Consider the following 21,599-nt stretch of genomic DNA (forward strand, 5'->3'; position numbering starts at 1 on the left):
AAAACGAAAAAAGGAAAAAAGTACTAAAAAATTCCCTAACTTTTTATTAGAATGCAATATTGTACAATCTGTCTGTAGTGATGTAAAACTTGTTACATGGATGGATTCAAACCCATGAGCTACTTCTCACTACTTGGGCTAGCAGAAGATTTTCAGTCAATGTGGATTTTCAAACATTCATCGGATCAGCAGATTATGAAAGTTAAAAAGCATTGCTTGCCATTGGGTATCTAGACATTCTATTTCCATAGGAATGTACTTTTGCAAAAGCGCTAATCAGCCATATAAAACCAGTTGACTTCAGTTCATAAAAACCATCCTTAATTGTCTTGCAAATCAGTTGCCTCATGTTCGAATCTCCAAGACACCTTAGCAGTATGTGTGAGAAAATCCCTACCCCCTTAACTTTGGCCAAATAAAACCCGTCCTTAAAACCAGACTTGGCATCTCCAAATTGCCTTTAAATTACAAACAAGGCTAATGGATTTGAGTCTTGACATTGTAAAAGACCACTTTCTTACGACTTTCATCCCAAATACACCGGAGAAAATAATTACACACAGCAATCAAGACCTAACCACAAAGCTTTAAACAAGGTCAAATCATAATTAACAATGATCACTGCTCTACCTTATCTTATGCACTAGTACCTGGTAGTGGCACTGCCTTCTACTTCTTCCTAGGTGCTACCAAAGGAACCATTAGATCATCCAAGAACTTCCTGCCCATAAACTCATCCATCATAAAGACTCTGATCACAACTTCGGTTTCTGCTTTGCAACTGAATGAATGTTGGCGCTGACTTCAAATCTGCACTTGCCTTGTCTATCTGGACTTGCTCACGAGGTTTCCTGTATTCACTGAGTTCTTTCTCCAATCTGACTACATCAGCCTGCAATGCCTTCACATCCACTTCTGGCTCATGCACTTTCCTGTATTCACTGAAATCTTTCTTCAATCTGCTTAGATCAGCCTCCAATGCCTTCACATCCACTTCTTGTTTATCGGACTCCTCTAACTCTCGGATTGAATTAGAAAAAATTTTGTAACCTACAAGTCTGCCTTAAAATTAGTAGAAAACAACTGCAGCTAGACTAGTGAAGAATTCCGTATCAACGCATTATACCAGCACTTTGAAGATTGATAAGATCAACAATAATCTTTGTTCCAAAGCGTATTTATATAAAATTCATATCTCATTCTTTTAGGAGGAAAAAATAAATAAAATGACACAATTAGTTTTATGAACCGTTATCCAGACAAAGTTGTGCATGAAAAAGGTTAATCAAACTAATGAATTACGGCTACAGACATTTACATCCAACATGTTCAAGACAATCTAAAAATTGAGTGTGTTCAAAAATTAACACTATACCGTAACAACAGCACCAACTTATACATGTAAGAAAATCCACAAATTTGGGACTTGCATAACCAGTATACATGTAAGGGTCAATGGAAATTGGCTTGTAAGGAGGGTGCCCAAGAGCTCATAAACATCCTAAGGTCGAAGATATGTTCTTTTCCAATGTGGGATCTAAAGTCCTAGCATTCCACCACGCTTTTGAACCCAACTACCACCTACCCTACACACAAAAGTTGCAACCTCATGAGCAGCTTTGTTGCAGCTGCGAGGTGCTAAACTAAAAATTACTTCATGGAATTCTCGAATCGCAATCTGGATGTCGAAGAGAATACTATCTACCTCCACAGCCACCGCCCTCTCCCCCTTCACCATCTTGATGGCTGTAACATCCCACATCGACCAACGGAGAGAGGGTGATGTGCCTTATTTGTACATATTCGCCTCCATCTAGCACGAGACTTTTTGGGAGCTCACTGGCTTCGGAGTCATGGGAACTCCGAAGTTAAGTGAGTTAGGGCTAGAGCAATCTCAAGATCGGTGACCCACTACGAAGTTGCTCATGAGTTCCCAAAAATGAAACCGTGAAGGCAGAGAGGGGGCCAAAAATGGACAATATCGTGTTACGACGGAGTCGATCCCAGAATGTGACAATGGCAACTTTGGAATCAGACTCCACCACCACCCGAAAGAAACCCCCTTGTTGATAAGCAAACAGAACTGCCCTTATAATGTCCATCTCTGTCATGAGAGTCGACCCATAAAGCATATCTCATTGACCACCCGCTTGCATCATCCAACTTGTAAAGTCCCGAATCACCCATCCAAAACCTCCCCGCATTGTTTGCACGCTTTTTTTCTTTTTCTTTTTTGTAGGAAAGTTCAATGCGCATTAGATATTATACATAATTATCCTTAGTAATTAGTATCTGAGACAAACAATATTTCTGTTTTGGTTTTAATACCCATGAATTGAATTTTGTTTTGAATTTGGCTAAAGAACAGGCCCAGATTTGTTGGTTCACCTTACATTAATCACTAAAAAGATAATTATACCCTTTTTGTTTAAAAGCCTAACCCAAATTCTTTGGTTTCCCTTTTTGTTGATTAGATCAAATCTCTCTCTCTCTCTCTCTCTTCCCGCAGCAACGACAACCACTTTTCCATGATCTGCGATCATCGATCCAAGATCAAGAGACCGATCTGATTTGAAATTCTCAAGCTGCTTGACTCGCGGCTCATCCCTTCGGCCTTCACCGGCAACTCCAAGGTCTTCCAGCTCAAGAGAGTAGTTTTTTTCTTGCACATGTCTAGTTGCATCTCCTATTGGAATCCGTCAAAAAACTAGAAGAAAACTCCGGAGATTTTCTACAGGTATTGTGTAAACTTTAAAAAGCCAGCCATCCCAGCATCTGTAAATTATAATCTAATGGTCCTAATGGACATGTGAAAAGTTGAAAATCCTTTTTTCTCTCTCAATTCATGTGAGGACATCATTTTGGGTAGAAAGTTTTTTCCTCAAAACTCTGAATATTTTGCTTTATCTACTTCCCCATCCTTTTGTATTGTCAACTTGAACAGTAGGGTACAAAAGCTTGGTGTGATATGTAAGCCATGGCCAAGCATAATATTTTAGGACCAGCATAAAAGCATGAATATCTTTCATCTTTTATTCATCTGATGTGCCTTTTAATATATTTTTTAACCTGCAAAGAAAATGATGCCATATCAATTTTCCCACCAAGGCACCTGGTTCTCTGTTCTTCAGTGCACTCACAAATGAGAATCAAATCCCTTGTCTACTTTCCTTGTTCATCAAGCAGACTCTCATATATTCTTTTCAACTGTGCATTAAATGACTAACAAAATTATGCTTACAAAAGAGAAGGGAGGCAGACATTGTCTCCGGAGAAATGCGCTTATTAGTATGTAGTCAATTTTACTGGATGAGTATGATCTATTTTCAATTGTCATCAGTACATGATTGTATGATCTATGTTCTCATTGATATGGGACTTGTCACAACATGTATCCCATCACTCCAAGTCAGGCTTCCGAAAAAGTATACTGTGTTCACTTGGTAGATGGAAACTGCTACCGTGAAGAAGATTGTCTTAACTATTAGAATTCTATGTAATTTTCAATTTCTTCATCCAAACAGAGGGTTAGAGTTACAAAGAAGGATAAATTAGCAGCAACAATGGGAAAAGAAATATTGAGTTAATTTTGAAACGTTTTGTTTTTAAATAAATAAAAATACGATTTTTTTTAATTTTTTTTTAACAAGTGATATTGTACAAATCATTATATAGGAGTTGGGTCATATGTTAAGGTTATTCATGTTATATTGTAACTGAGTCATGTATTCAAATCCCACCTCGCACGTCACTTGCCTGAATAAGATGATCATTTCAAGCCTAATTTAAGGGTCAAATAGCCTATTTACGCTTTGAAAAAAATTGGTGTTGTGACCTTTTAAAAAAAGAGATATTTAGTCAAATACCCATTCTTTGCATTAAAACTATAAATAAACCCTACACCATTTAATTTCTATAAACATACCCAAAAATGCCCAAAAAATGATAGTTGGCCCTATTAAATTTAAATTTAATTATTAAATTACTTTGATACCCCCATTAAGTATTTTGGGCTTTTTTTATGAGGTTTTTGGGTTGGGTTTGTTTTAAGAAATCAATGACAATTTTGTAATTTAAAAGAAGTTACAAGCCTTTTTGTTATATTGTAAATGGATTTGGGTGTGTTTCTAATGTTCATTTCATATAGAGCTTTTTTATAATTTGGGCTCCTATAGTGGGTTTTATAGTAAATCTCCCTTAAAAAAAAGAGTGGTGATTTCTCCACTCCTTTTTCTCATATTTTATCCACTTACACTCCTTTTTTATAACTAAAAAGGAGTGTAAGTGAATAAAATAGGAGTGAGGAAATCATTGCCAAAAAAAAAAATACCTTTTATTTAAAATTTAAAATTGTAATTTTTTTGTGGAGCAACTTACCTCTTTACGCTTCCAGATCCAAATTCAACTAGGGAGGTTGAGAGCATCCTCTGCGGTTATCCAAGCCAAAGTAGAATTGACAATTGGTGGAGAGGCCCTATGGAGAATGTGGTCAGAAATCAAGATTCTTTCATTCCCTAAACCCTGAATAAGCAGATTATGAAAGTACAAAAGTATAGCTTGCCATTGGGTATCTACATTCCATTCCACTTCCATAGGAATAGTCACGTCGCAAGTAATTTCCAATAGCACATAACAGCCATACAAAACCAGTTAACTTCAGTTTATGAAAACCGTCCTTAAACCAGACTTGGCATTTTACATTTTGCCCTCAATTTACAAACAAGGCCAATGGTTTTGAGTCTTGACAATGCAAAAGACCACTTTCTTCCCTAATACACCCGAGAGAATAATTACACAGAGCAATCAAGGTCAAGACCTAACCACAAAGCTTTAAACAAGGTCAAATCATGATTAACAATGATCTTATGCACTGGTACCTGGTACTGCCTTCTACTTCTTCCTAGGCGCAACCGGAGGAACCATTAGATCATCAAAGAATTGCCTGCCCAAAAACTCCTTCATCATAAAGACTCTGATCACATCTTCCGGTTTCTGATTCAGAGCTGAATGAATGTTGACAGTGTTTGGTGACTTCAAATCTGCACTTGGCTTATCTATCAGGCCTTGCTCATGGAGTTTCTTGTATTCGCTGAACTCTTTCTGCAATCCGTGTAGATCAGCCTGCAATGCCTTAACATCCACTTCTTGTTTATTGGACTCCTTCACGTCTCGGATTGATTTAGCAACAATTTTGTAACCTACAAGTCCGCCTAAAAATTAGTAGAAAACAACTGCAGCTAGACTAGTCAAGAATTCCGCATCAACGCATTATACCAGCATTTTGAAGATTCATGGAACCCAGACTTCGTAAAGTTAGAGCAACAATAATCTTTGTACAAAACTATACTTTATATAAAATTGATATTTCATTCTTTTCAGGGCAAAAATAGGCAGCCACCAGCTTTCCCATAAATAAATAAATAAATAAAAAACCAAGGCGAGATCTCACGCCCTTAGCAGGCACGACTCCAGGACCCGCGTGAAAACTCAGGTCAATCAAATGGCACAATTAGTTTTGTGAACCATTATCCAGACAAATTTGTGAATGAAAAAGTTAATCAAACCAATGAATTATGGCCCGCATCTACATCCAACATGCTCAAGACAAGCTAAAAATTGAGCGTGTTCAAAAATTACAATGTAACATAACAACAACACTAACTTAGACATGTAAGAAGATCCACAAATTTGGGACTTGCATAACTACATTGGCCAATTAATATATTTTGGTCTATTTGTTTAAAGGAAAATACATTACTAAGAGAAATTTTCTGTTGGAAATTTCTTACTGGAGCCTTCTTAAGCAAACCACTATATATGATTTCAACAAGCAGCTATATATGAGCCATGCTCATGCTCTCTTAACAGACACTCGCATGTTATGTCACCAGTCACCAGGTTATCAATCAAGATTGTTTATCAAGTAGAATCATGTTTGAACGTGTGGTCCAATCAAATTGACCAGATACAAAACATACAATATAATTCAAGCAATTTTCTAAGAAACTGTTAAAGAGTCCAAGGGTAGAAATTGCCCCTGAAAATTGGCTTGTAAGGAAGGGTGTCCAAGAGCTCATAAACCATCCTAAGGTATAAGATATGCTATTTTTCCAATGTGTGATCTAAAGTCCTAGCATTCCACCAGGCTCTTGTCGTCCCACTCTATTGACACTGGCCCGGTGATAGCCTTTTCCTTCCTTTGAGCAGCTTCACTAATCTAACAGTATTCAATGACTACATATCATGTCATGCATCCTACTTATCATCTTAATCCAGCCAATACGTCGCCACTTTCGTGAGTTGCATGGTGAAACTTGGGCTCTACGGGTAGAGGTTGCCCTTATAAACTGATTTGTAAGGATGGGATCTTAAACCCTAAAATATGCTATTTTTCCAAAGTGGGATCTCGAGTCCTAACAACGTACAATTTAAAGACGATTAAATTGGCACAATTAATTTTCCAAAAGGAAAAAAATTTCAGTTTAATTTGTCCTAATTTCAAAGAAATATTGAAAATTATACCAGGAAAACACCAATAAATATTTTTAAAAAAATTAAAAGTAATGTAACAAGTGATACGAGGAAGTAGCTAAACCTGGGATGGTTTTGAGGCCTCGATGGTGGCGTGTGTAACGATGCTCTTGCCCAACTGGAGGATCTTGGACCGGGCTTCCTCGTCCTGAAGGCAGTGGTTCAGGTTAACCCTGACGGCGCTATCGATATGGGTAACGGTGGCTGACCCATAACCGTAAGCGGTGGAGCACACGTTCTTCGCAGCCGTTACATCTGGTACGATCCGTTTGAGGGAACCGGGTGTGGGGCACCAGTTCTTCACGGCCGTTAGATCCGGAGCGTTGCGTTGCAGTGAATCGGTCGTCCCGGAAATGAAATCCCGTATCCCCATTTTTCTCAGTAGATCAAAACTCAGGTGAAGGTTTGGTGCAAATTTTTCTTTTTCCGGTAATAAGAAAAAGATGGTTCAAACTTCAAAATAGTGCGGTGACAGGGTCCATAGTTCAATGCGCGCTTTTTTTTATTTTTCTCTTTTTTGAGCAAAGTTCAATGCGTGCTTTTTCTCTTTTTCTCTTCCTTTTCTTTCTCCCTAAACCCCTTTTTACCGCAACGAGAAAAAGTAACTCGAAATTTAACTAAAGATTGGAAATTTAAGAAGAGAAATTAACAATTTCTTTGTTTGGCAACTTAAGCATGAAATTTATTAAATAATGTGAGGAAAAAATCATGAAAATTATGGCATCAAATTCCCAAGGTTATTTTCCATTGAAATAGGCGTCATTTCACAATTCTTATAATGTCATTTACAAAATTCGACATACATAAATTCAAACACTTAATTGCCAAAAATTGAAATGATAGAAATCTAAATTCCTTCTTTTTAGAATTCTATGTAATTTTCAATTTTTTCATCCAAATGGAAAATTAGGGTTACAAAGGAGGATAAATTTGCAGCAACATTGGGAAAAGAAATATTAAGTGAATTTTTGAAACATTTCATTTTAAATAAATACAAATACAAATTTTTTTTTTTTTTTAACAAGTGAAGTGAATCATTATAGGATTGCATGTTAAGGTTATCATGTTATATTGGAGTTGGGTCATATGTTAAGGTTATTCATGTTATATTGTAACCGAGTCATGTATTCGAATCCCATCTCACACATCACTGGCCTGAATAAGATGATCATTTCAAGCCAAATTTAAGGGTCAAATAGCCTAGTTTAACCATCTTTAAGCCATTAAGAAGAACAGCAATTTGAGGATTGAGAAGTACAATGGTAAGTCTCAAACTGGTGAATACACTAACCACTTATTTGCGAGGGGTTGTACATGATTTAAGATGTGAGGAGTATAACTGTATATGATCACAAAACAAAAAATAAATAAGTTTAGATCCTCTATCATCTCTTCTTGGATGAATATTCTTAATCAAATAGCTGAAAATTACATCCATATAAAACCCAAACCAAGAATGACCCATCCAATAAAATGGGAAATGAAAATGCCAAATTGATAGTATACTATTCTCCTCCATATACCACAATGGCGTACAGTTCAACCATGTCAAGACTCAACAGGCAAGGATACAAGAAAAACAAAAACAAAAATATTCACAATGTTGGTCAACTTAAAGCTTAGAAACTTTGAAAAGGTATATACAAAAGATAGTCACAAGAGTGAGATGTTTTTTTTCTTCTGAGAGACACAAGAGAGATGGTTTTTTTTCTTCTGAGAGACACAAGAGTGAGATGTTTAGCTTGCCAAAAACATACAATCTTCAGTGCGTAACGGAACAGATCTGAACCCAGGTTTCCAAAAATACAGATATCCATGACGGGAGATTCTGCAATGCATTTGATTAACAAATCAGAACAAATACTGCAAAGTGTAGTATCTTACCCAGGATCTGCATGAGGTTGAGAAAAAATTAAATTTGTACAGCAATAATGGACACCTATTCGACTAAAAAACTGGACAGTACTCAGTGATTAAAAAAGACAATGAAGGTTTCATAACAAGAACAGTGTCTTCTAACCAACATAAGATCCTAGAGAAAGAAAATTGGCAGAGCAAGGTTTTGTGACTACAAAAAGCAACAAATTTATGCATCTGATATTCAGCCAAAACCAATACACTTCTCTATCCGTCTTTACATGAAACCACACTTGCATTTTCCATTGTACGTAGATTACTCCCCTTCCTTCTTTTGGGAAGAAAATGAGGATCCAAGTGAACAGATAATAAAATAAACTTTCCCTATACCATGAGCTATTTTGTTTCATGTTTTAACAGTATATACATATATCAAACACAACAAATAATTAAACTATTTGTCAGCCGGTTGAAACAGAGCACTAAAATAGTAGTTACGTATATCTAACTCCACAAAATAAAATTTCAACTGGAACTGACCACTGCCTGAAAAAGGTTGGTTGGGTTCACATAGAAAGCCCAGCAAAAAGCAACTCCAACTCCTGTTCTTGTGATGCAGTTCTCTGATATACAAGGGAGCAAGAGGAACAGCAAAATAGTGTCAAATACTGGTATAAAATTCATTTCTCTTCTACTTCTAATCAGAATCATACACAAAACACAGAATATCATGCTCTACATCACAGCAGAGCAAACTGGTAATTAACAAAAACAAAACTGCAAAATTAAACAACTTTATCTTGTGGGTCTCCAATACCAATAGATTATAATTCACTTAAGCAACAAACCCATTGCATATTACGAGCAATCTAAGGTTAATAGCCAAACCATGCTTTATATAGCAAATAAAAATCCAATTTTTGTGTACCTGAATGGACAAAAGCTGCAGAATTTTGTTGAGAACCCGCAACCGATGAGTGACATAAGTACTGTTTGCAGGCAGCTTCTGCATCCTCTTCATTTCTTCGTGCACAGATGCCTCCTTCTCTACGGGCCCCATTTTCTTCCGCGGTGCTTTAGGTCGGGCACCGCAGCTATCTTCCATGGTCGCGTCAAGCGTGCTCATGCCCTTAGAAGGATCAATTGAATCCATTTTCAAGAAAGAAAAACAATTGCGAGTATTGGGTAATCAATCTAGGGTTTGGGACAGAAGTGAATTGTAAACCCCCAATTTCACTGTAGAACAACAAATAGAAATAGACGCTAAGCCTAACCCTAAAAAACGAAACGAAGGAAAGAGCTGACAGAGACTTACAGTTACAGGTTCCCGTTGTTCGCCAACACAACGGCAACGACGAAGCAATTTGAGAGATGGAACCCTGTGTCCTGTTCCCTGCGCGGATTGATTTTAGGGACATTTTGGAAAAAGCAAAAGGAGAGAGCTAAACGCATTGTCGTTGTTAGTTTCCAGCAAAACGCACGTTTTAGTTCAAATTACGCATTTTAGCCGATACCATGTCAATTTGGTTTTTTCCCCATGAACTCCGAATATGTAAAGGGTGTAAATTATTTTACAAATTACTTTTGTTTCTAAAATTTGGGTGTTTTTGTGATGGTAAAGATCAGAATTTACTACATTGTATACACGATTTTATCGGAGAGTCTTCGTGATTTACCTTTCTCAATTGATTTCAAAAAAGAAAAAATAGATTTAATTTTTGTGGGTGCAGTGAGTAATTAAATTGGTTTTTTTTGGGAGTAGGGATGACAACGGACTGGTTTGGGGCAAAATCTGACAATACTATTCTTGTCCCTGCTTTCATCCTGATAAGAATTTTTGCAGAAATTCCCGTTCCCGTCCTTGTTGGAGATGGTCTCCCAAACCCGCCTCGACTCCAATTTTCTTTGCCATTTGAAAAATGAAATCTTCTTAAATTTAAATTAGTTAGGACTAATTGTCCATGTGTATGTGTGTTGGGTGTTATATTCCTGAACGAAAGCTTTTGTTTTCAATTTTTTTTAAATAAACCATAATTGCATAGGTGGCCAAAAACATAAATCATATATTCAGGGACGCCCTTGGCATGGTGCAAGTGGTGCCACTGCAAAGGGGCTCTGATATTCGAGGGCCCCCGAAATTTTTTTACTTTATATAATATATATTAATATAACTGTATATATACTCCAACAAGCAAAACATTAACACGAAAGTGTATTTCGTGGAGTTGGTTTCTAGCATGTATCCTTTGGTATAAGGTCTAGGTTTGAGTCCTAGTGATGTGAATATATTCATAATTTTATTCTCTTTTTATTATAAGAACAAAATTTTAAATAGTTTTAAAAAAGAAGCACGTGAAAAATACAAGGGGAAAGTATATATATCACACCCATACACTTTCTCCTTAAAAAATAAAACTTTCTTCCACTTAAAACAAAACAACAACAACAAAAAATTAATGTCTTCTTCTTTCTCTTGAACTCTTTTTATTTTATTTTTTATCGTACATACTAACATTTAAATTTATCAAATGAAAACATTGAAAAATTTGTGATTTGATTTGTGATTGTTATTACATGCTAATTGATGATGAATTTTAGTTATATAAAAATTATTTTTATGACATTAAGTCATGATTTTTTTATTTTTTTATTTTTTAGTATTTCATATTAGATTATGTGAGGACTCCAATTAAAGTCTCGCACAGGGCCCTCAAAATCTCATGACCGGCCCTGCATATATTTCTCCCTGCCATAATCTCCATAATGAATTAGGAATACAATTGCTTCTAGAAACTAACTACAACAATAATAAGCATATGGATTTCAACTAGCTACTACAATTATTTTCTTTCATTCTTGAGTGCTGTTTTATATATATATATATATATGTATATATATTAGTTGGATACCAAGAAAGAAATGGAGTATTGGAAAACTGCGAGTGTGTGTTCACATGTATCAAGTTTCAATTGAAGAGAAGATTGAGAGACGAAGAACATCTCCTTGTTATCAACGATAGTTGGTTGAGTTGGTAAGGATCGTTGTCTTCACTATTCAGATCTAGGTTTAAGTCCCGCTGCCAACAATCTCTTTTAGTGGGTAATCTATAAAAACTAAAAAACAAGCTAAGACCTCCTATGTAAGTCCTCAAAGAAATATTGATACGCCCTAGCCCCTATGATGGGTAGCCTCCCCTCCCTTCCCCTAAACCTTTTTTCATCGAAAAAAACATCTACTTGTTTTTTGATTGTTATCTTTTTCCTGTATTAACTTGTTATATTATGTTATAAATATATTATTTATTGAGGTGGGCTCGGGGATGGGGATAACAATACCACTCAAGACCTGTTTTTGATCGGGAATTTTTAAAATTCAAGGATCCCCATATTTGCCCCTAATTTCCCCCCAAAATTTCCCCATTAGAGTCGGAGACCATATGAGAACCCGCCTCGGTAGAAATTTTTGCCACTCGACATCCGAGTTCAAAAAGTGATTAGCTTAAATTATGCTATTAACCAATCATACAAATTTGATTACCAAGATTAATAGAAATAAAAATAAATGATGAAGACATCTTAACAGAAATGAATAGGATATTTAATTATTTCCTGCTTAGGAAAGCCAATAAGGAATCCAGCCATGTGGACATCATGACGAGGCCAACTCTAAAACTTTATCCCACTTGTTATTAAGTGGGATAGAAAGATAGATTCCCACCATAATAATTCTTCCACTTTTTGTGATCATCCACCACAACTTATGACCTTCAAGACTCAAAACCACCCCTCCCACCTACAAATAACAATTGAATTTTGCACTCTTGATTTGTTATTATTGTCTGCCAACAACTTCACTCCCTCATGAATTTTATGTCATTCTCTGATAATGGAGTACCAATGTAAGTTTATACTTTCCTCACATGTATGTTAATTTTGAAAATGGAGAGGCATCCCTACACTCTATAAACCGACAAAAAAGTGAGGAACGAGAGTCACACTAACTCATAATGAGTTGTAAAGAATTGCTCTGATACAATATTAGACAACCACTAACCTAATAAACTTAAACTGCCCAAAAATGAGCTAGGAATTTATACCAAGTTTACAACGACCTAGAATTTTCATTTTCTTTTCTTAAAAGGAAAAAAAAAACAGTTGTAGGTGTTGTGGTGTTGTTATTGTTTGTTGAAATGTGTGAACTACACAACAAGCATCTCCTTGAAGGGAAGATTTAAATTTTTTTTTCTCTTCTTGTTTTCAAATCAAATCCCCTTGATTGTACTGTATGATTGATCATTGACAACGACAATGTCATGGACTTAATTTCATAATTTGAGCCAAAATCAACCGCATTTTTCCTTCCCCCGCTAGATTAGCACTAGAGGAGACAAAAACTTCCCACCATCTAGCTTCCATTTCAATAATGTCATCCACCTAATACATATAGTTGTTTAAAGATTAGTCAAAAAGTTGTTCAAAACTTTGATTTAATACCAAGAAGTGGAAACCCCATTAAAGCCTAATTAACAATGAAACTGTGATTATGCTGATTGATCTGTTATTTTACAGTTTTTACTAAGGCTATGAAATTTGGTGAATTGGTGGATTTTTCGGGCTATAAATTCGTGAGCATTTGAAATTTTTATTATAACAAATTCGAACTTAACTCGTTGTTTTAAGCTTGATTTGTAAGACTAATACATAGTTTTTAATCTCCAAATTGAAGAACTTATAATTGAAAACTAATAAATCAGCATTAATCTATTTGTTTTGTGTTTGTGTTTGTTGTTATTTATTGGTAATACTATAAAAATTCCGAATACCAACCTCCAAAGATTAGATGAGCATGCCATGTTAATATTTTAACCAAGAATAATTGAACGCATTATGTAGGATTTTTTTTTTCTTTTCACAAAGCGATATTAACTGACGCACTACTCTAGCTAACTGACCTAACTCAACATTTACGAACAACTCATGTTAAATTTATTTATATTATAAATGTGTTTTTATGACGATCAAAAACTTCTAACAACGTTTTTTTTTAACAAACTTAAATGTTTATTGATCATAAAAACTTTTTCTCGAGAATTTGCAAATTATAAACAAGAAAAACTGTTCAATGTGATCTAGTTTTAATTGGGTCATTATTTTTGCACATGTAATAATCACAATGTTTTTTTTTCTTCCATCTCTAAGAAAAAAAGAAAAGAAAAAGAAAAGTGAAAGAAAAAAAAAACACGCGGAGATAATAGGAAAGGCAAAAATAAAGGTCAAGAGCGACTCTGCCTCGATCTGTCTCCTTCTCTCTTTCTTTTCTTTTGGTCGCATAATAATCAGAGAGACGAGAGAAAGAGAGAAAGAGAGAAAGAGCGTAAAAAGACGAATTTGACCTTCGTCCGCGGAGCTGCTTTTTCTTCTTCGTCTTTTCTCGCGTCTGCTAGTTTTTGTTGTACGGTCACCATGAACGAGAAGGCCAACGTTACCAAGGAGCTCAACGCCAAGCACAGAAAGGTTCTTCTTTTTCTGCTTAAATTTGATAATTTGTCATGTATCGGCCCTGTATTTTCAAAATGAGAAAATTTTCACCAACCTGCATCTTTTTCGTACAAATTTCTTTGGATCCTTGACTGTCGATTTCGGAATTGGATTTCGGTCTTGGTTTATATCTCTCCCTTTTGTTTCTTTATTTGGTTTCTGAGAGAAATGGAGAGAAGTGAGAGGATTATGGAATTGTGGAATTTTGTGAATGATTGGAGTTCCGATTGGCTTTAATTAGATTTGTATATTTCAATCTGGATTTATGCAAATGAAATGTAATTATTGAAGTGTTGGATTTGGTGAGATTTGATCTAGAGCTCTGGGCCATGATTGGTTTTATTTGAATTTGTATCGATTCCGATGATAGCTTTTGTTGGTGCTACATATTTTACTCTTCTTTTGTGAATGTGTGTGAAATCTGTGTTTTGGGTTTTTGGTTTTTTAATCTTTTAATTTTTTTGGGGGCGTTTGGTCTAGTTTTGGATGATGAAATACGGAAATGGATAATGTAGTGATGGAATGGTGTTTAGTTCAAACCATGCTTAACAGTTATCTATAATTATCAGAGTATGTGATTATTAATTAGTACCCGTTTGTTTTTATCGGTCATGTTAAGTGTTCTCTTAAAATTTATAATCTGCGAAGCTTGGAGAAGTGAGTCTTGAAGAGGATCCTTTCAAGGCATCTATTGTCCATTCTGTTTATGTGTGATTTTAAGATCATTTTCTGCTTTGAGTTTGTGAACTATGAAGATCCAATGGCCTTATTGGCATTCCATGTCAGCGGTTTAAGGTCTGATTGTGATCCTACTGAATGTTAATTACCCTGCTGTATTTGTGCTACAAGTTATTGATATCTCTTTAAATAGTTACACTCTCTTTATATCATTTCCACAATTTAGTGGCCTCCAAGTTCAAGGTTCCTGAATCAGTATCTTGTATTTACCTTTGTCCCTCTTTGATTATATTTAGAGGTTACATTCTTTATATTTTTTTACTTTTTTTTTTTCTTTAAACATATGCAGATACTGGAAGGGCTTCTTAAATTGCCAGAGAATAGGGAATGTGCTGACTGCAAAGCTAAGTATGTATCAGGATGAATCCAAAAGAGATGATGCACATATCATGATAGTGAACAACCAATTATAGAGAATGAAAATTGATTGAAGTTTTAACAGCTGTGCTTCAAAATCTATGCATAAGAGTTGTTTTTATAAAAAAAAGTTTCATAATCAAGCGAACTTTAATAGGTGAACACTTATGAGTTTTGAATAATGATTTGATTTCTTTGCAGGGGTCCAAGATGGGCTAGCGTGAATTTGGGTATCTTTGTATGCATGCAGTGTTCTGGGATCCACAGAAGTCTTGGGGTACACATATCGAAGGTGACATTTTAATATTTTATGTGGCTTATTTGCAGTAATATTTTCTGAACTGAAGATTAGGGCCATTTAGATTTGTCTTGGTTTCTCTTTGAATGCTTTTTGACTGTAATATTGAGGTCCAGTAAATTACAATGAAGGGTAGACCCACAAAGCATTAGCTCTTGGTTTCGTGAAGATATCCTGAAATTCTATATCACTAACTGCCCCTTGGTGGTGGCCAACAGCACCATACTGTCTTTCCATGCCTTGCCTAACAACTAATCCTGTTCTAACTAGCATTCTTATAGCTGTTACAGGTCAGAACAGTTTATAGGCCCCCAAAAAAAGTCTAATGGCTCTCTCTCTCTCTCTCTCTCTCTCTCTCTATATATATATATATATATATATATGAATGATCTTATGGTTTTTTTATATTCCAAAATAACCTACCATCTCCTTTATTCAATGGCGACAATTATATAGGTTTCCACACCTCCTATATTCTTTTTATTTTATTTTATTTAACATCATATGCAGCCATAGGAATGTGGCTACCTCATGTTCATCTACATTTTCATTTCCTGGAGACTTATATAACTTTTTCTTTCCCTTCTAATTTTGAACTGCTTCATTTCCCACTTACAAATTAGTAGCTACAAGAACACTGTGATCCATGCAGTTGCAATGGGCTGATATGAGTATTATTGGATTTTTCTGCAGGTGCGATCTGCTACTTTGGACACATGGCTTCCAGAGCAGGTTGCTTTTATCCAATGTAAGCTTGTCTTTGGGCCGCTAGCTTAGTTTTTCTTTTGATTGATGTTGATTTTCTTATGATTTTGGCAACATTTTATGATTTCATACAGCAATGGGAAATGAGAAGGCAAATAGTTACTGGGAAGCAGAGCTACCTCCAAACTATGACAGAGTTGGAATTGAGAATTTTATTCGTGCAAAGTGCGTGTCTGACGGTATCCCTAAGACCTAGCACCTATTTTTTTAGATACAGTTACCGTCTATCATCAGTCTTTGTTATGTTGATATCTGCTTCTGGTAATTATTGATATTCTCTTCAGGTATGAAGATAAGAGATGGGTTTCTAGGGACGGACAACCAAAACCACCTTCTAGAGGATGGGAAGAAAAGACTTCCACACATTGGCAGAGACCTGGAGAAAGAAGCGGGCATGGGTATGTAGGAAATTCTGAAAAAACTTTTGAGGAAAGGAAGAACATTCAATCAACTAGTACACAACAAAGTGTTCCTACTGCAAGAATCAGTCTTCCTGTTCCTCCAAAAGGTCCTGAACAGGTATGTCATACGGTGTTTCCCTGTTAACCTCTGATTTTTTTTTTTTTGGTTTCTTTATTTTCGTTTTTGCATCATAGATGACTTGTGGTTGTTATCAAACTCTGCTTGTTACTTGTTTATATGTTAGATTTTCTGATAGTTCATTTGTATGAACTATATTTTCTAAGAGGGTGCGACACTGTGATACCCTGTTTTCTACTGAAATAATCTTCCTTCAAAAGAATCTTTTGGAACCAACTTATTTTATATGTTGGACATTAATGCATTAGCAATTCAGCCTAACATTGTTTGCAGGCACAAAGAATACTAAAATCAAGTATCACTGGTGTCGTAGCAATATTGAAATGTCTTTGGCATTCGGTCATCTGGAGTGAATATGGTCTACATGTCAATTGGTGGGACACCAAAGTAGTAATTAGAGGTTGAAGTAGGTGTCCTAGAGAGATATTTCTCAGGGTCTTGTTGAGTTCTCTTTTAACTTTCGTTTCAGTTCGGGTAATGGGGAGAAAATCTGTTATCAGGAGGATTTATGGTATGGGGAGTCCTCTTTTTGGATCACTTTCTCCTGAGTTTACTGGCTTCCCTTGTGTCATAATGCTTCAATAGCTAGTTTGCATGTTGCCTCTTCTTCATATTTTGTGGTGGAACTTCAATTTTATTGGAATATGAGAGATCATGTGTGGAGATTTCTGCTCTTTTCTTTCTGATTGAAAACATTTCCCTTCCCCCTTCGAGAATAGATAGGAAGGATTGGCTCCTTGAGTCATCAGGCACCTTTTCGTGTAAATCTCTTCTCTGCAGTTTTTTAATTTTTTATGATCACACTGTCCTCACTTTTATTCACATCCTTAATTATATGGAAAGCAAACATGCTTCCAATGCAAATTGCTTGTTTTTCCATCATTGGTGTACTATGTGCAACGGAGCAGCTGACAGTATCAACCGCCTTTGCCTTTTTTCTGCAATGTTGAAATTCTGGTATAAAGCTTTTCCAGAGGGTTAGATTGAGTTGGGTGGTGCCATCGTTGAGAGGTTTTGTGCCTTTGGAGGTTGGGTGAAAGGTGTTGTGGAGGTGTAGTGTGCTAGAAATTTTTTGGGAGGCTTGGTCTGAAAGAAAGTTTTCCGGACAAGGCTACATTCTGGGCCTCACTCTGCATTTAATGTCTTCTGAATTCTGAAAATGTCCTTTCTTAATTCTAAACTTGGAATGGGAAGCTGCTATCTGTTCAGGCAACATGTTTTACTTGGCTTCTTTTCGTTGCTCGTTGCTTTCCTTGTTTCTGCCTAAAAGTGTATTTGCTGGTTTATTTTGTCTCTGTTGACTCTCTCCAAATGTATTTCATGTCCTGTAAAAATCAAATTGCATACTTAAGTTTGATTTTATTGGCTCATTTCATATTTTATTGTGGTTGCTCCACTTGTTTCTATAATCCTCACTGCCTCTTTTTTTTTTGGTTTCCATACCCTCCTTCGTTACCTCGTTTATTTAAGAAATTGTAGTAGACCTTCTAAAAGTTTTGATGCATGGTTTATCTATATTTCAACAGGTTGTACATGTCCCAAGACCACAAGATGTTCAGAAAATAGAACCAGCAGTTCCGCCAGCTGCTGCAACAAAGCAAGTTGTTGACACTGCTCCTCCTGCCCCTCCAAAAGTTGATTATGCTATTGACCTTTTCAACATGCTTTCAGTGGATGATGGTCCAAGTGAGAACGGTTCAGATGCAGCATCTGCTGAAGATAATGATTGGGCAGGTTTTCAGTGTACGTCTTTATTCCCCTCCCCATCACTCTGAGTGTTTTACTTTACTGGGATCCTGCTATCTGTTTGGTTCAGGCTTTTGCCATTCTGCTGGGGTTAAAAAATATGGTTACGTTTAATCTGCAGCTGCTGAAAAGGCATCGACAGCTGCTGAAAAGGTATCAACAGCTGAGAAAACTGCTCCATCGAGTGAAGCAGGGAGCCATAGTAAATCTTCATCAGGAATTGAGGATCTATTTAAAGATGTACCTTCACTAACACCTGTTTCAGAGAAACCCCAGAAAGACTTAAAAAATGATATTATGAGTCTTTTCGAAAAGGTATGTGCTTCATTATGACGTCCAATCAGAATTTGTTTGAAAAATATTTTATTAGTTTGATAGTGTGATAATAAATTTCTTTTTGCTAGTTGGAAAAAGTGGTTCTCACGTTTGCTCCATTATTCAAGTTTGATTTGTTTAATTAAAAATCAAGCCTTAGAAATCAAGTCCAGTAAACTTTAAAAAACCTACTTTGGTTTTAAGTGAATTGAATTATCATCTTCTTGTTCTATTGCATAACATGGTATGTAGATGCATGTTATATTATGAAACGATTTGAATATTTGCAGTCCAGCATGGTGTCACCCTTCGCTATGCATCAGCAGCAACTTGCAATGCTGGCTCAGCAGCAGTCTCTTCTCATGGCTGCTGCAGCTAAATCTGCTGGCATGGATCAAAAGTTTCCTGGTATTATTCAACAACCTGTGTCCAATGGAAGCAATTTACCCTCCCAAAGTTGGCCAAATGTTGGCTATCAAATTCCGGGATTGATGATGCCTGTAGATGGACAGGCTGAGCTACAGAAAGTTACACAGGTAGGGTCCGTAAGGCTTAATTATGTAATGTTGTTTCATTTATTTGCATCTTTTGAATTTCTCATTTTGTTATGTCTCTTTTTTGGGTCAGAGTCAGACACAGATCATGGGACCAGCACATCCACTGGGGAGCTCTGTTCCATATTCAACATCTAGGTATGTCATGCATCTCTGGCTGCCCTAGTTTGTGTTGCCACGTATGTGATGGGATTTTTGGATATGTTATTAAGGCAGTTTTTAATATCATTTGAAATGGCTAAGCAAACGAAAAAGGATCCTAAGCAAATTGAGCCTGTGAAGATCCTAAGCAAAAAAGATCCTAATAACTTGGATTGCTGCTATTCTACAATAGGCACCTCTCTAACGTAATTGGTTAGTTGTTGACTGCCATGTCACCCTCCAACCAAAAACCCAGCAGCCACAAATAAAATAAAGGGGAGAATACAATGTGAACACTGCAATTTTATGCACTTAAATTGTTATTCAGGTGGCATAGCAAGAGATCAAAATCTCAAGCAATTGCCCTGAGTTTTTCTCAATTTCCGTTGTGAATCTGGGAGCTATACCTTTTCTGTGGGGAACATAGTAGATGCATTTCTTTGCGAACACTGTCCTACAATATATTGGCTTCAATTATTATTTTCCCTATTGGACAAGCTTACACAGGAGACAGTGGAATGTGAAGCATCAAGTATCCATAATTTCATGATAATGCTAGTTGCTTAGTTAGCAAAATAATTCATCTCTTACCTGGTTCCAGAGAAGGTTTTCAGAGTTTCTATTTGGATTCTATACCATAAACGTCAAGGATTAAAACTTTTATCATTGTTATTTTCTTTGAATAGGAATGGGTTGATGACCAATTGTTGATCTGTGCTTACATCATCATGCTACTGCTTCTCTTTCGCAGCTTTTATAATATGGCCCAAGTTAACCCAGTTAATGGCGCGAAAAACGATGGAGCGAATAAGACTCAATCTCCGTCTCCCGTATCATCTGCGACTTCTGCACAATCGGCAAAAGATTATGATTTCTCTTCTTTAACACAAGGGATGTTTGCAAAACAGTGAGGAGCCTTGGGGTTGATAATCCCGGCCTTGTTATACCATACAAAAACAGTTGAATTACAGAAAAAAATTACCTCTTTTTCCGTCCTCATTTCCACCTTTACTGAGGTTGTAAACTATTTGTAGAGGCAGTACCACTTTTTAGCTTTTCTCTGGGTGATTACTTCATTTGTATGATTAGGTGCTATTTGAGTAATAAGATGGGTTTAGATTGATCAGAATGATTTCTTTCCGCTTCAATTGTGTTATTTGGAAGAACCTAAAAACACCTCAAGAACAATACCTGTATATGCATGATCTTTGGAATGTCAGAATTATCACAAGTCCTTTGGTTTCTTCTTTTCTTTTTAATTTTCAATTATCATTTATCTAATGGTCCAATAACAATGCCATATCAGCAAGATCTTCAGATAGGAAATGTAACACAGATGGAGAGCCAAATATCTCACACCACAATTTAAATTCCTAGTCAAGGTTAACCAAACTATCAGTAGAGAAAGATGTCTCCATCTCAATAATGCGCAGTACAGTCTGGGTATTCACGAATGACTGTTAATGGTAGATTTATGTGGATATTATGAGGGAGTCATACTTATCAACGGTTAATAATCACTCATGCGCTGATTTATGTGGATCTCATGAGGGAGTCATCATACTTATCGACAATTAATAGTCACCCATGCACTAACGAACAGCTGTTTCCCGGCATAACTCATCTCTATAAACATGACTCATTGCAATTTGAGTCTCTCTCTTGTGATTTTACTATAAAAGATTTGCATTTCCATTCTTTATGTTAAGTCTTCATCCTGTCATTTTAGTATGAAAAAGAGCCACTTTGTCTCATCATCAATTCTTGGTACGAAGTCACTTTCATTAATTCTTAGGGTAACTTGTACAGGCTTCTCTTCTACAGTGTCTAATCAACACACACTAGCCTTGCTAAAAAGGAGCAAGAAAAATCAAAACACTTGCCAACATGTCTTGTTTCCTGCCAATCAATCAGCACAGCTTTATTGTGCTTTTTATGATCTGATCATAAGGCCAAGTGGTATACTTCTTGAAATTTCCACACCAAAATTAGGCAAACCTTTGGACTTGGAAAAAAATTACCAAATTGAAGACCCCAATGCAATGGTTGCAGCCTTGCAGTAGCCGGATAACCCACCAGAAATGCTGTGCCGGTCGGTGGATGGCCAACACTTGTCACTCATCTAACAACTGGACGGTGGCATGAGAATACATATGAATCAGAATGTAGCACAAGGCCACAACCTACAGCTGCTCCAAAGCCTCCAAAATCTTTATCTTT

The 21,599-nt window shown here is 36.2% G+C and overlaps 2 protein-coding genes and 1 pseudogene across 6 annotated transcripts; 1 reads left to right on the forward strand and 2 right to left on the reverse strand.

The window, feature by feature from the left end:
• Window positions 1–425: 425 nt before the first annotated feature.
• Window positions 426–7,058, reverse strand: LOC103326268 (uncharacterized; annotated as a pseudogene). Its single transcript, XR_016125326.1, has 3 exons — window positions 6,596–7,058; window positions 4,895–5,198; window positions 426–1,058 (listed from the first exon to the last, which is right to left on the reverse strand). The product of XR_016125326.1 is annotated as an uncharacterized LOC103326268 (transcript).
• Window positions 7,059–7,926: 868 nt separating this feature from the next.
• Window positions 7,927–9,863, reverse strand: LOC103326269 (uncharacterized). 4 transcript variants are annotated; one of them, XM_089049266.1, is made up of 4 exons: window positions 9,704–9,863; window positions 9,317–9,517; window positions 8,929–9,011; window positions 7,927–8,359 (listed from the first exon to the last, which is right to left on the reverse strand). In XM_089049266.1, exons 2-3 carry the CDS (start codon window positions 9,512–9,514, stop codon window positions 8,955–8,957), a joined length of 255 nt encoding a protein of 84 aa, XP_088905392.1. In that variant the 5' UTR covers window positions 9,515–9,517; window positions 9,704–9,863; the 3' UTR covers window positions 7,927–8,359; window positions 8,929–8,954. The 4 variants fall into 4 exon arrangements, with proteins under 4 accessions (XP_088905392.1, XP_088905390.1, XP_088905391.1 ...); XM_089049264.1 differs by having other exon boundaries at window positions 9,317–9,624; window positions 9,704–9,856; XM_089049265.1 differs by having other exon boundaries at window positions 7,927–8,422; window positions 9,317–9,790.
• A 3,808-nt stretch (window positions 9,864–13,671) lies between these two features.
• Window positions 13,672–20,622, forward strand: AGD5 (ARF-GAP domain 5). The gene is made up of 11 exons (XM_008228481.2): window positions 13,672–13,901; window positions 14,953–15,011; window positions 15,222–15,312; window positions 16,012–16,066; window positions 16,158–16,248; window positions 16,368–16,602; window positions 18,150–18,366; window positions 18,491–18,684; window positions 18,975–19,220; window positions 19,312–19,376; window positions 20,131–20,622. Exons 1-11 carry the CDS (start codon window positions 13,851–13,853, stop codon window positions 20,288–20,290), a joined length of 1,464 nt encoding a protein of 487 aa, XP_008226703.2. The 5' UTR covers window positions 13,672–13,850; the 3' UTR covers window positions 20,291–20,622.
• The last annotated feature ends 977 nt before the right edge of the window (window positions 20,623–21,599 follow it).

Source organism: Prunus mume, linkage group LG3, assembly GCF_029339155.1.
Source record: "Prunus mume cultivar Tortuosa linkage group LG3, ASM2933915v1, whole genome shotgun sequence".
NCBI lineage: Eukaryota > Viridiplantae > Streptophyta > Magnoliopsida > Rosales > Rosaceae > Prunus > Prunus mume.

Bases quoted from the DNA above. Each gene is read 5' to 3' on its own strand.
- LOC103326269 (XM_089049264.1), bottom strand. From the start codon at position 9,541: ATGGATTCAATTGATCCTTCTAAGGGCATGAGCACGCTTGACGCGACC. The intron at 9,012-9,316 runs GTACACAAAAAT...CTTGTATATCAG, and splicing joins TGCAGCTTTTGTCCATTCAG to AGAACTGCATCACAAGAACA.
- AGD5 (XM_008228481.2), top strand. From the start codon at position 13,851: ATGAACGAGAAGGCCAACGTTACCAAGGAGCTCAACGCCAAGCACAGA. The intron at 16,249-16,367 runs GTGCGTGTCTGA...TATTCTCTTCAG, and splicing joins GAGAATTTTATTCGTGCAAA to GTATGAAGATAAGAGATGGG. The intron at 19,377-20,130 runs GTATGTCATGCA...TCTCTTTCGCAG, and splicing joins GTTCCATATTCAACATCTAG to CTTTTATAATATGGCCCAAG.